The sequence below is a fragment of the Aulonocara stuartgranti genome (assembly GCF_965226115.1).
Source record: "Aulonocara stuartgranti genome assembly, chromosome: 16".
Taxonomy (NCBI): domain Eukaryota; kingdom Metazoa; phylum Chordata; class Actinopteri; order Cichliformes; family Cichlidae; genus Aulonocara; species Aulonocara stuartgranti.
Genome location: NC_138952.1, coordinates 19,076,899 through 19,090,383, shown reverse-complemented (window position 1 = coordinate 19,090,383; position 13,485 = coordinate 19,076,899). Strand labels below are relative to the sequence as shown.

Here is a 13,485-nt window from a genome sequence, read left to right as displayed (position 1 = left end):
TCCTACCGATCACTCAAAGTGCTTTCAACAAGTCAACAGCTTTAACTATACATACAGCACTCGATTTCACATTCACTGCTGATACAGAATCACTGACACCTGCCAGAATTTTGACCAGAAACGTCCTTGCTGTGAGATGTTAAATACTTTGATACCATGCCAACCTAATGAAGAGCATCTGTCCGTGTCAAGGAGTGTACAAAAATGCCTGAACAAATGTATGAAATTTTAAAATACTTCCTTTTTTCTGTAATGTGGTCACTTCACTTGATTTGTGACTGCATGGGATTTGTTCATGGCTAACCCAATCAGAAGTTCTAAACTCAAATAGTTATTCTTCACATTATTTTCTTCATCAGTATGTCTTTGGACTTGATAGTTCAAAGACATACTGATGATTGGTCTGCAGGACAAACAGGATGTCTGGAAAGTACTGAAACCTCTCCAAATTATTGAGGTTAAAAACTCCATTCCAGTCAGCCACCACCTCTGCACTGAAACATTTAGTGTGTAATACTGTGGTAATCGCCGTTTATATGAAACAGTAAGATGTTCTCTTATATTGTGATTTGTCATTCGTTGTCACACCATTATGTAAGATGCTCGTTATAGTTTCATAATTAGCATCAAATTGAAAATGATGTGAATATATCCAAGTATTGCACGATTGTAACATTCTAAGGACGTTTATATAACACATAACTTTGTCAAAACAGGTTTTCCCCCTTATTTTTAGTCTTTATTAAGCTAGGACAGTGTCTCGACTGTTATAATTGCTGGTTTGATAACAGCCAGAGACATAAATGCTGTTAGCATTGTGTCAGGAAGAACATCTGGTGCAAAACCCAGGAGGCTCAAACATGTGGAGTTACCTGCTGTGCCAACCCCTTGTGACAATGGAACAGCTGAAAGTCACTTGTATTGAGTTGGACATGGAGGAAGACAGGAAAGCTGGGATGACACACAGTAAATGGGTAACCTACTCCATCTGGTGAGCTACACCAGCACACGGAGATAGTTTTACAAATGCAAAATAGACAACTAGAGGTTTGCAGTCAGTGTAAAACCAAGCCTGTAACTTTAGAATCACAGCTCCATAAACTGTATTTTTAAATCTATTTGATCCATAATTCATATGCCTCTGGGCCACATCAGGTTATTGAGAAATAAATATGCATTACTGTCTCCCCTGCAGAGTTAAGGCTCCACAACAATTTCCCTCAATACAAACACGCCAAAACATGTAACTTTAAAGCTGTACAGCCAAATAAATAAATAAATACAGCACTCAATTTTAATGTTTAATTTATTCAATTTTATTTTTGCTAAATTAAAACCTGACCTGGTCTTTTAAACATTCAAAATAACTTAAACATTTAGCACTGTGGAAAAGGAGAAGACAATGGCCAGTTGTAAAACCTTTCAGTGAACAACTGCAAAGAAAGGCTAATTTCCCTTGAACACCAAAAATAGCAAAACCAGAGCTTATTTCCCTGTTATACACAAAGCACATTCAGTAACTTAACAGTAGAACTCTTAGCATAACTTATTATGAATTTTTACCAAGAGACATTTGGTCGTCACATTCTCTTGAGTCAGAGAGACCTGATTACAGCTGTACTACAGATTTAAGTTAACCAGTTATGCAAATGAACAATATTACTCATTAAGATCATTGAAAAGGGAACCTGCCTATTGGTGCAAAAGTTAAATAATCGTCACAGGAACAATCATTATTATTTTATGCATGCTTTATAAAAAAAACGTTGGTAACTTTACGTTGGTTTCCATTATTATAATTAATGGCAATTGTTTTTAGTCATAAAGCAAGCAGAAGATGTTAATGGGACAGTCTCATGTGAATTGCTCAGAAAGAAGAATTTTCCAATTATTTGTAATTATTTTCCATAAACAGTTAAGTACCATCATATCAGATACCAAAAAAAAGTCAGTTGTAAATAACATCCCTTTGTTTTCCAGTGAAATTAAAAAGCAAAATCTCAAAACATTTCCTTTTTTTTCCTAGTTCACAATACATCGTCATCAGTGATTCTGCCCGTTTTACATATTCAGCTTGCATGGCTGGTTCACGAAAGGCTTTCTAGCTCTCCATGGAGTCGAGGAACTCTTCTTCTGCGATGTGCTCCAGCCTCATCAGGACTGCGTGTGAACTGGCGGGTGGGTAGTCTGCAACAGGGAAGTAGGTTGCGGGATCGCTGGAGGTGGGAGGGCTCTGGAAGGAATGAAAAAGGGTGCGAAGGAAAGGCAACAGCTGGGTGATGGAGGAGAGGGAGCGCTGAGGGAGGAGGGGGAACTCCAAATGCTCAGTAGAAGTTTCCTCACTCAGCTCGTCCAGTGTCTGAAATCATGCAACAGGGCAGCATAATCAGAGTGAGATGACTGAACATTACAAATAGCTTCTATTAAACTATATTTTAAATTAAAATAGAGATAACATAAGAAGTTTAAGGTAAACCTCCCTGACATTTCCACTTTGATTGTGTGATTTTGATTTTCAACTCTGAGAAACTAATACACTAAATGTGAGACACTTTTAACTCCTGATGTATTCCTCTTACAACTGTTCCTTTCATGTTGTGTGTTATCTAACACAGCTCTCTATTTGAACTTTGTTCCTAATAAAAACTCCAATTCAAGAGTTACTTTGGCATCTGCACTCAAGACAGAACATCAAACGCCATCTAGGTGCCCTTTGTCATTCATGCATATGCGTCACTGGCTAAAAAAGCGTTACTGGTCTGTTGGAAAAAAAAAAGCTACAAAGCAGGCCTGATATTTGTCACTAAAGCTACAGAATGTGGTGGTGCTGCTGCTGGAGTATAAAGACGCTCCGTCAAGAAGCTGATGCCCACCATCTGTTCATTAATGTTTAACAATGTGCTGCTGCTTGTGCTTTTACACTGTTCCACTCGAAATCATGTTGTACAAACAGCATTTACATCCAAGTTTGAGAGTTTTGAGACTGTGTGCTTATTCAAGAAACATACGAGACATTTCTGAATGGTTATTATGAAAATTATGGAAAAGTGGAGGTGTGAAAGACCACAAATATCTGAACTGTGAGGCCGTGATTGTGACCTGGTTTATGACTCGTGAAGCAGGGATCACACGTTCTACGTCGGCGAATCCGTTACGGTTTGCAAGGGTTCCACTATGACATAAATTTCGTCATCAGATGTGTGACCGTCTGTGTGCCTGCCTATTTTTTGTGTATTTACATTACAATGCACCAACTATGCATGCACCACAGACGCTGGACTTCAAAGAAGTAGAACAGGAATGACTACTCACCTGTCCATGTCTGCAACAGAGTATACATGGTGCATTCCTGAATAAGTCGAATGTCGGAAGCTTTATGTGGAACACACCCTCAACTTGGATTTCCCTCTTAGAAAGTCAGAGCAGACCAAAATACCCCGAGAACGTAAACAGCAGTAAAACTGTAAACTTTTATTCTGTGGTGCCAATGTTGTGTATTTTTGACTCACTCAATAAGCTATATGCAGAACACTAATCAGGCTCTATTTATGAATGTGATTTTTAAGCATACACAAATGCTGTGTTGGTAGTGATACCTGCACGGTTCCACCCTCCCAGAAACCAAAACAAATCCTGTTTTTCTCTAGCTATTTTCAGGAACATGCTAACGCAGAATGCAACATAATGCGGGCTTAAGCAGGTCTGCTTTCCTTGCATGCTGGAGGAAGATGATCATCTCGTCCCATTTTTTCTCCATTCTAGTGACCCTAATTATGAGTGTTTGACTTCAAAAAGTTCAAAACACTTGAATTTGGGGAAACATTGACTGTTCTTACCCCATAGCGTTGCTGTATTCCTTCTAGTACTCTCACAATGTGTGGTATGCATTCCTGTTCACCTTCTATCAGTGTATTTTCTGGACCACTGTAGCGGTTTACATCCACCTCAGGGACAAATGCCCAGCGATACCTGTGTGATGAACAGATAATCATGCAAATGAGTCAAAAACAGACAAAATTAATAATTATTAGTCAATCTCACAAAATATCTAAGCATGCTTTAAAGTCCCTTTGACCCCATTTCCTCTCTTACATCTGAAAGAGTGGTATCCGCTCTGGGGGAAAAGCCAGCGAGGTGTCCAGAAACTTGCAGGCTGACAGGTACATGTCCAACTCTGCCTGAGAGAAATTAACCTGTCCATTTCTGTCAAGGGTTCCACGCACCACTTTAGCCAGCCTTGGTGATTTACAAGAAGAAAAGCAAAGTTTTTAGACACTCAAAAAGGTGGAATGAAACAGGAATTTGTCAATAAAACAATTAACCCACTTTGAGTTGTCTTTGTCCACCTGCAGAGCCTTCTCCAGACGTGTAAAAGTGCAAATCTGAAAAACAGAGACAGACAGAAAATAGATGCTAAACACAGTTTGCTCCATGTATTAATCCACGTTCTTAGAGAAATTAATCATTACCAGTTCTGTAACCATTATGGGCCAAAGAGATGTCAGGTGCTGGGTGGAAATCCGCAACAAGAAAACGCGAAACATCAGGAACATCTGGGCTGAAACAGCAGGGCTGGGGTTCATACGTAAAGTCTCTGTGAGACGCTCTAGAAGGAAGAGAAAGAACAAAACAGTTTTTTGCTTGTTTTTTTGAGTCAGATTGAGCTAGATCACCTTTAAATTTGCAAAATATCCAGTAACAGCAGCTAACCTTGAATGAGGGGCAAATAGAGGTGGTACTGGTCCAGTTCTCCGCTGAACATTGCAAATGCCTGGCGTTTCAGCAGCATGGGTTTCTGGTCAGCGTTAGCAAACAGTTTCAGGGAGCTACTCTGCATGCCTGCAGTACAATGAAATGGAGATTTATAACAGCGCCCATTTAAATTGGTAAACTACATTATTAAAAGTGACACTGCGACTGTTCTGTTCAAATTCTTTTTGTGTCTGCACATCATTTTGAATCCTTGAATGTCCTCTTTTATCACACAAAAGCTTCACTTTTATACTTTCAGTGTCTTTCCAGAATTAAACATCTTCTGGAGTCTGTACTCACTCATGAGGTCTTTAAACATGGTCTTCTCATGAGTCAGCAGGTGGTCAATAATGGATTTCCAACTACAGAAAACACGGAACAGGCAAGCAGCAGAAATTAGAGGCTGGTGATGTCAAAGTTATATGTGTAATATAATTTCAAACTTGTAACAGATTCACATGAAATTAAAATAAGGGAAAAGTTTGGTTTTTTTAATTAATCCAACTTTTTTTTATGTTCTTTGAATTAGATGCAATAAAAAGTACATAGCTGTTATATGACACTAATGGGGCATCTTAAGGTGAAAGTAAATACTTTTGTGTATTAGAAATTGACATCCAACACACAAATATTACTAACCTTTGTGCACAAGAGGCATCCATTGTGAAGAAGAGGGGGTCCATGAAAAGCTCAAAGACCTCTTTCTTCCAGGCCCTTTTGGTATAGGCATACCCACTCAGACTGCTAAGAAGTTGTGCACCCGCCTCAAAGCTGGGCATGTTGTAGGCACTGCAGGAGAAAAAGTTAAAGTTAAAGAATTCCATTAAGCCCTATGAGACCAAAGGTGTTAAGATTATCCAAGTTACCTGTGGTTCTTCAGGTAGGGGAAAACATAATACATGAGACGTGAGATGAGAGGAACAGCTTTCTCCTTCTCGTCACTGCGATACACCATGTCCAGAAGCGGTGCCAAGATCTACATGGTTAGAAAGTGTGCTAAATAGTGCCTGAAGCGCAGACAAACCATGAATCCATTTTTATTTAATAACAAATAAAATCCCACCTCAGCCAGAAGTACAAGAGCCTGCACGCTGTAAACTGAGGGAGCAGAAGAGGAGACCATGGTGCTAGCTTGAGCTGCTGACTCTGTCAAGGACAGAAAGAACAGCAAGATAGTTTGTTAGTTGTAATAAGAGGTGTGTGGGTGCTGTGGCCACTACGTCTGACCATGTTAGTGCTTTGAATCTAGAATGGCTGTTACAGGAAAAATGATTCTATGTTTCTTTACCTTCTTTTAAATGTACAAAGATGCCTTTTGTCTGCCCTCTGCCTATGGTTAGATTAGTTTAGAATTATCTTTTTAGACTTTCCCAGCAAACACATCTTGTTTCTGGGACATATTGTTTTAGATTGTTTTATCTTCCCTAGCCCTCTGCTGACGAGACTAGCACCATATATGGAGTTGTTTTATTTTATCTGTTTATTATTTGTTATCCTGTTCTCACTGTCTCTGTGCTCTGTGCCTATAAAAATTACCAAGCCACTGTGCATGGTGTGAGTTGTTCTTAGCAGCTCACCCGTGTACACGTTTGATAAAGAAAGTAACTTTGTCTCATTGTGTCTTTATTTCTCCTGGGTCTTTTACAGAGTTTTCCCCCAACATTTCTTGGTCCTTCGAGCCGGAGAACAGCAGGCCATCAGAACGATGGTGCTGCAGAACAGACTGACACTAGACCTGCTAACAGCATCACAAGGAGGAGTTTGCAAGCTGATCGGGGAGACATGTTGCACTTTTATCCCTGATGGATACGAAACTGGAGGAGACATTTATGAAGCTTTGCAGAATTTGACCGCTCTGCAAAAATATGTCACTGACCACACACCTGGAGCAGCTACAGCACAAGGCTGGCTGGACTGGCTGTTCAGCGGTTCATGGCTGGCTGCTGTAGCAAAGCCATTTTTCCTTCTAGGTCTCATCATGATAGCACTGCTCATATTAGTGTTGTGTGTGTTGCCATGCCTAAGAGTAATGATTTCAAAGATGATAACAACTACAATGACTGCTTATGTTGCCGTGCCTGAAGAAGACCAGCATCCCGTTGCAATTCTGTTAGAGGAGAACTTGTAATAACTGCTAATGAATGACGTGGTGATTAAAAATGACTTGTCAAGTGATCACGCACTGATTAAAACATTAGTAGGTTATGCAGGTTTTCATCCTTTTATTTTTTGAAGTTTTCAGTTTTAAACATAAAGTTTTTCATTTTAAATATAAAGTTTTCATCCTTTTATTTTTTGAAGTTCTCATCATTTTGTTTTTTTTTTTTGAAGTTTTCATTTTAAATATGAAGTTTTCATCCTTTTACATATAAAGTTTTCAATTTAAGGTTTGCATAATTTTAAATATAAGGTTTTCATCCTTGTATTTTTTGAAGTTTTCATTTTACATATTAGGTTTTCATCATTTTTAAATACAAAGTTTTCATTTTAGTTTTTATCCTTTTATTTTTTGTAGTTTTCGTTTTAAAATATAAGGTTTTTATCCTTTATTTTTTGTAGTTTTAGTTTTATTATTTTTTCTTGTTTATTCCACTTGTTATTTCATTTACTATGATTTTCATTTACTATGTTTTTCTTTTTATTATTTTCTTTTGTTTTATTCTTTAGACCAAATGACTTCCATTTCTGCTATGCTGACATTTTGAAAATTAAAAAATTGCTTAAGATACTTAATAAATAACCTTCACAGACAATTGTTGTATACATTTAAAATAAGTTAAAACAGGAGGGAATGTTACAGGAAAAATGATTCTATGTTTCTTTACCTTCTTTTAAATGTACAAAGATGCCTTTTGTCTGCCCTCAGCCTATGGTTAGATTAGTTTAGAATTATCTTTTTAGACTTTCCCAGCAAACACATCTTGTTTCTGGGACATATTGTTTTAGATTGTTTTATCTTCCCTAGCTCTCTGCTGACGAGACTAGCACCATATATGGAGTTGTTTTATTTTATCTGTTTATTATTTGTTATCCTGTTCTCACTGTCTCTGTGCTCTGTGCCTATAAAAATTACCAAGCCACTGTGCATGGTGTGAGTTGTTCTTAGCAGCTCACCCGTGTACACGTTTGATAAAGAAAGTAACTTTGTCTCATTGTGTCTTTATTTCTCCTGGGTTTTTTACAGAGTTTTCCCCCAACAATGGCAAAGGAATGTTACAACAGTATTCAAGTAAAAAAATGAAGTAGACAAGAACCCTCAAGCAATGATTCGCTATCATGGTCGCCAGCCCGTAATGTGAAAGAAAAACGAACACCTGGGTCATTAAAACATGGCCAGATGATGCTCTCCTCTAATTACAGGACTGTTCGGATCGGACAGACTGGTACATCTTTGAACAGCAGGACCTGGAGACCCTAACGGAAAACCTTGGATGAAGAGTGAATTACAGGGTCTGATCAGAACTCTGTACAGCACTGCAAGAGCGAACCCGAAGAGGGGCATCAAACAGGCCAAGGAGGCCTACAGGAGGGGGAGAGAGGGCCTGGAGAGGTACCAGAACTCTCAATAACTACAAAGGCCAGAGCCCCCAAACCTCCGACACCAGAGGACCTCAACACCATCTTTGCTTGGTTTGAACGGCCTGTAGACAAATGATTATACACCAACCCACCCAATTACGTTGTACATGTGCAAGGACAATAAAGGGCTATTCTTCTTCTAAATGAAAACAAACAGAGATGTTGGGTAAGTTTGATACAAAAGGAAGGGGAGTGTTTATGGTATGGTCCTGGTACTGAACTTTAGATAACTTATCTACAACTGAAAAAAAGTGCTCTTTGAAAGACTGCTGACAGGGTGTAGCCCTCCCGTGGCCCTGAACTGGATATAGACTGATAATAAAATACCCATATAACATTCACTGTATGTCTGCACTGCTCCCATAGATATTGAATGATGATGCCATTTGAGTTTAAACTATTACTCAGTTTAAGCAGAAAATTATAATAGGCCCCCCTTTAACTCAAAGAAATACACCCATTCAGGCAGGAAGCTGGGCTTGGGATTCAAGGACATTCAGATGTGAAATGCAACAAATAAAAGAAATTAATAAATTGTGAACACAACAGCCTCAAGCTTATTTTATGGCGGTTAGCAATCTCTGCTAGGTCCAACATGACTGAGGCCTGCATTTATACCCATGTCTTAACTTTCCTCAAGCAACAGGCAAATGGCCGTATCACAGTCAAGGTGACACATTTGTCAAAGAAAGTTACCACAATGGTCGCCATCCCCATCACCGTCATCTGGCTCATCAGCTTCCGGGCACACTTGAGGTTGAACTTTGACCTCAAGGCTACGGCTGAGCCAGCTAGTCTGCTCCAGAGATGACCCTGCAATCCCACCTACTGCTTCAAGGATCCTCTGAGTCACCTCCTGTGCAACAATTTAATAATTAAACACTTGCACCTGCTTACTGAGTCAATCCACTGCTTTCACTTACATTAGCACACAGCATCTCACCTGCAGATCTCTAGTATCCTTCTTATTGTCCAGGTTAGGGAGCCTGTTGACAAAGTCATTCAGGATTCTGCAAGAGAGAATCTGTTACTAAACATCAAATCCTCCCAACTGACACAAACAAGTTAAATATGAACAAGATTTAATACATCGAAGCATCTACATCAGTTTCTGTGGCAGAATTAATAATCCTACTTTTCAAAAGATGTTCTAAATACTACTGGTAGTCAAGTTAAGATGAGAACTGACCCCAGGAGTAAGAAATGTCCAGGGGGGGCCAGGTTGAGCTGAACAGACTCCCGTAACAGACTGAGGAGAGGTGCAATGTTTTCCTGCAGAGCCTGAGCTGAAATACTATGTAGGGAAGAAGAGATGGTTTCAAAATGGGATTATTTTTAGAGCATTTTTCTGATCTATATAAAGCCTTGGTTTGTGCTTGAATTATGTTCTTGCTCATACCTCTGGATATAGGTGAAGCTGAACTGCAACATGGGGATATCGACCAGTGTCGACTTCTAATGGAGAGAAAAATGGGAAAGAAAAAAAAAGATTCAAGAAATGTACAAATTACAAATCTTAAATGTCTTTCCATGCACCTGTGTTTTTGTACCTGTTCTCCTTTGATCTGATGTGGTTTTTTCACCACCTCTTTGACCAAATGTAGGACAGTGTCTGTGTGCAAAGTGCTCAGTGATTTCACCATCTCCACGATGGTCTGACGAGACTCGCTGGCTACGGGCAAAACCTGAAGGAGAATAGAGTGTGAAGCTGCCACCGAGCGACTCGGATATGAACGCCCTTTCATCGTTTCCACGCGCACTGTAGGTCTTACTTTGTTTTTGTGCCTCCTTTTACTCTTCCTGTTGCTCCACACGACTCCAAGTGACGCCATTACCTGAACGCCATACTGACCAGTTAGAGGGAGCAGGAACTCCAGTATCCGCTGCCGCAAGACCTAGAAATGGCAACATTGTGTCTGGATGAGTTCATGACTTCTTCAACAACACATGCGGCATTAATGATGACTGCGATGATGCAGTCTACAGTTAACATAGTTCCAACACTGTGAACAAAACTCAGTGCTGCACAGAAAAGCTTACGGCTATTGCCGATTCCCCACTTTTCGACTTTTATAAACAGCAAATACACACCTTGGTCGTTCTGAAATAAACAGAGGTAGAAGTGTGTCTGCTGCTCTGGCCAGAGTCCGATGCGCGCCGCTGAAACTCTTCCCTCATGACCACGCCCCATAACAATGCCATGCTACTGAGCATCTGTGGCAGCGCCTCAATCACAGCGTTGCGTGCGTTACGGACATCCACAGGGTCGCAGGCTACGAGGGACTGACGGAAAGCCAGAGAGGAAATAAAATGAGCATTAAGTGGTTGTAGATGTAAGAAGTACATACTGTATCTGTGCTCTATTTTTTACCCTTTTGTTGTCCAGTAGACAATAGTGTGTAATGGTGGTCAGACCCTCCAACAGAGTCAGTGGGTAATCAGGGGCAATGTTCTCCTTCCTACTACTCAGACTGGTAAAAAGTCAGAAGAAAGAAAGAAAATGTTGCATTAAATGTACAACTAATATTCAAAATCCCATTCTAGGAATTCCTATTTTCATATCCTGTTAAATCCTGTGTATTTAGGTTACCTCTGGTTTGTCTTCCCTCCATCATGCTCATAGAGCTTGACGAGCTCGTCCAGGTTTCTGCAGATCTGACTGATGAGCGGAGTGACAATGATGCCTAATGAACGTCCCAAGTATGGCAGAGAGGAGCAAAGCAGCGACACCCAGTGGGGGTGCATGGCATAGCCGTATTGGGGCTGCAGAGCCCTGGCTGCAGCAGAAACAAACATGCCTTGGGCTGTGATCGGGTGGCTTTGGACGTACTGGGCTGCTTTGATAGACTGTTGGAAAAGGACTGCAGTCTGCCACTCGCGAGCAAGGGGGGTGCTGGCAGGTGATGATTCACGAGTCTCCCCTGGTTGGCCAGGTGTCCCGCCAGGCCCAGCTGTTGAGGCAGCTCTACCTGACCACACATGGTATTCCAGGACTATTAGAGCCTGGAGAAGGTTGAGCAATTCCATCTGTAAGGGGTATTGTTCCTGTCCACCTCCTGCCCCGAAATTCACCAGACTTTCTTCCGACAGGCCTCCCTGCTCCTCTAGCAGCTCCACACCTTTAGATTGTCCTTTGGCTGTCCCCCTCTGGCTAATGTACATAGATGCAGAAAGTGTAAGCAGAGCATACTGCTGCACTTTACAACCAGAGAGGAGTCTGCGGATGGACTCCATATCGGACGCATCCTGTCCTCGCGCTGTGCAGCAGAGCTGGTTCACAATGCGGGTCAACACCGCCACGCTTTTCACCTGAACCTCTCTGTTCCCCTGCAGGTCAAGGGGACTCAGGCTCAGATAGGAAGGGTAATGAGAGCGAAGGAATCGCAGGCACAATGAAACCAGCAGTTCAATGAGCAGGGACGGGGGTGCGGAAGGAGTGGAGGAGGGGGAAAGGAGGCACCCGTAGAAGTTCTTGCCATCTTGGGCCTGTTGGTGACGCTGCAGAAGGTTAGACACCAGGTTTAAATGTGCAGCGGAGCTCGTGTCGAGCGAGGTGAAGGATAGAGCATCCACCAGAGGGCACTCAGCACTGCTCCTCATCAAACTGTCCAGCAGCCCCAAGCCTTGGAGCAGATGGCACCAACCACCCGCCACAGGGTACAGCAGCACGTGGCGGAACAGGGAGTCGATGGCTTCTCTCTTTTCACGTTCCTGTTTTAACAGGCGAGACTTGGCCATGGCTTCCAGCTCCAAGTCCTCCTCATCTTCACTTGACAGTGAATCAGATGCCTGCGTGTGCCCAGACTCAACCCTCCGCAGCCCGGTGACCATTCCTCCTTCCTCAATGCTGGGATATGGAGTCGAGCTTGAGCTGGTGTTATCTGTGGAAACCTGAGCACCGCTGGTGTCAGCTGACTCAGTGTGTTCACTTTCAGCCTCCTCCTCGTCCTCTTCCTCTCCTTCTTCCGTCTCTTCACTCTCGCTCCTGGATGCCACTAAGCTGTCTGGTGGTTTTGCAGGATCTGGGCCGCTGTCCAACTCTGCCCACAAGGACTCTCGGTCCACAATGTTCAGGACATTTAAGGTGGTGACTTCTGTTGCCATTGTGTCCGCTGATCCTGAGGTTTTGCTTGAGCTTCGACTTCTACTGTTTAAAATCTTCAGGTTACCTTAAAAACGATGGACGTGTTAGCTCAGCATAAATGAACAGGACCAAACGCATAAGACCAACTAAAAGGTTTCATTTCATCGCCAAAACAACACATGCTGAAAAACGCACTTACCAGCAGTAACATTCTGTTTGATGCTCTGAATGGAGCAGCGCTGAGTGGAGGGATGCAGCAGCAACAACAGAATAGGCTCCAGGATCCGGATGACATCACTGAGGGACAGAGCCCGGACCAGCCAGCACTGAGCTGCTGCACTTATTGAGCCATCGGTACAGCTCAGACTGTCCACCACCACACACAGAGATCTAAGAGACAGGAGGAAACACGCATTTCAAAATCTTAGTAAGCAAACCTTTTGTTTCAAAGGGGCAGCAAATCAGAGGAAAGGGAACCAAGTGGGTGCAACAAAGTATAAGTTAAATGAGGAAAATTTTGAACTATCGATCATCTAAAGCTGCTCTAGTAGACTTCCAGAATAAAAGCATGGAGCTTCACATGAACATAATTGGTCCTCTTTAGGAAGCCACCAGCAACCGTTACTCAAACAGTTTCTCATTGTCATCAACTGCAAGCCTCTATTTTTAATTGAGTAAATTTTATGATTATTTTATTCATTTGGCACACAACCATACTAAAAACTGCAGGAGCACTTGAACAACAATATATTTTACACATAAGAATGCAAGAATGTTAAAAAAAAAAAAATCAAAATCAACATCAACACCCACATGACTCACAGCAAACTTAGGAAATCCAAATCAAGGATCCCAAACTGTACAGCTTTCCCACCTAATACCACACTCTACTATTTTACATCCTGTAGCATTACATATTCACATTAGGCAGCTGTCAGTGGCTGTGTAAACATTCTCTGTGGGAAAAACTAAAGTGCCTGTGTTCAAGCTGATCGTTCAAAGCGGCATTTACATGCTGTTTAACTGCTACCTTGCTGATGCCAAAGAGTGTCAGGTTAATCCACTTTTGA

The 13,485-nt window shown here is 41.5% G+C and overlaps 1 protein-coding gene across 2 annotated transcripts in view; it reads right to left on the bottom strand.

The window, feature by feature from the left end:
* Positions 1-1,292: 1,292 nt before the first annotated feature.
* dop1b (DOP1 leucine zipper like protein B) overlaps positions 1,293-13,485 on the bottom strand; it is a 36,601-nt gene continuing 24,408 nt past the window's right edge. For both annotated transcript variants that reach the window (XM_082508702.1, XM_082508701.1), the window contains exons 19-38: positions 12,615-12,805; positions 10,922-12,500; positions 10,703-10,802; positions 10,423-10,614; positions 10,104-10,226; positions 9,882-10,016; positions 9,731-9,786; positions 9,521-9,625; positions 9,275-9,341; positions 9,028-9,187; positions 5,816-5,898; positions 5,619-5,728; positions 5,392-5,541; positions 5,053-5,114; positions 4,711-4,839; positions 4,470-4,606; positions 4,327-4,382; positions 4,093-4,236; positions 3,837-3,969; positions 1,293-2,359 (exon numbers count right to left, since the gene is read on the bottom strand). In XM_082508702.1, the coding sequence (XP_082364828.1) occupies positions 2,102-2,359; positions 3,837-3,969; positions 4,093-4,236; positions 4,327-4,382; positions 4,470-4,606; positions 4,711-4,839; positions 5,053-5,114; positions 5,392-5,541; positions 5,619-5,728; positions 5,816-5,898; positions 9,028-9,187; positions 9,275-9,341; positions 9,521-9,625; positions 9,731-9,786; positions 9,882-10,016; positions 10,104-10,226; positions 10,423-10,614; positions 10,703-10,802; positions 10,922-12,500; positions 12,615-12,805 (3,970 nt within the window). In that variant the 3' untranslated portion in view covers positions 1,293-2,101. The remainder of the gene's footprint in view (positions 2,360-3,836; positions 3,970-4,092; positions 4,237-4,326; positions 4,383-4,469; positions 4,607-4,710; positions 4,840-5,052; positions 5,115-5,391; positions 5,542-5,618; positions 5,729-5,815; positions 5,899-9,027; positions 9,188-9,274; positions 9,342-9,520; positions 9,626-9,730; positions 9,787-9,881; positions 10,017-10,103; positions 10,227-10,422; positions 10,615-10,702; positions 10,803-10,921; positions 12,501-12,614; positions 12,806-13,485) is intronic.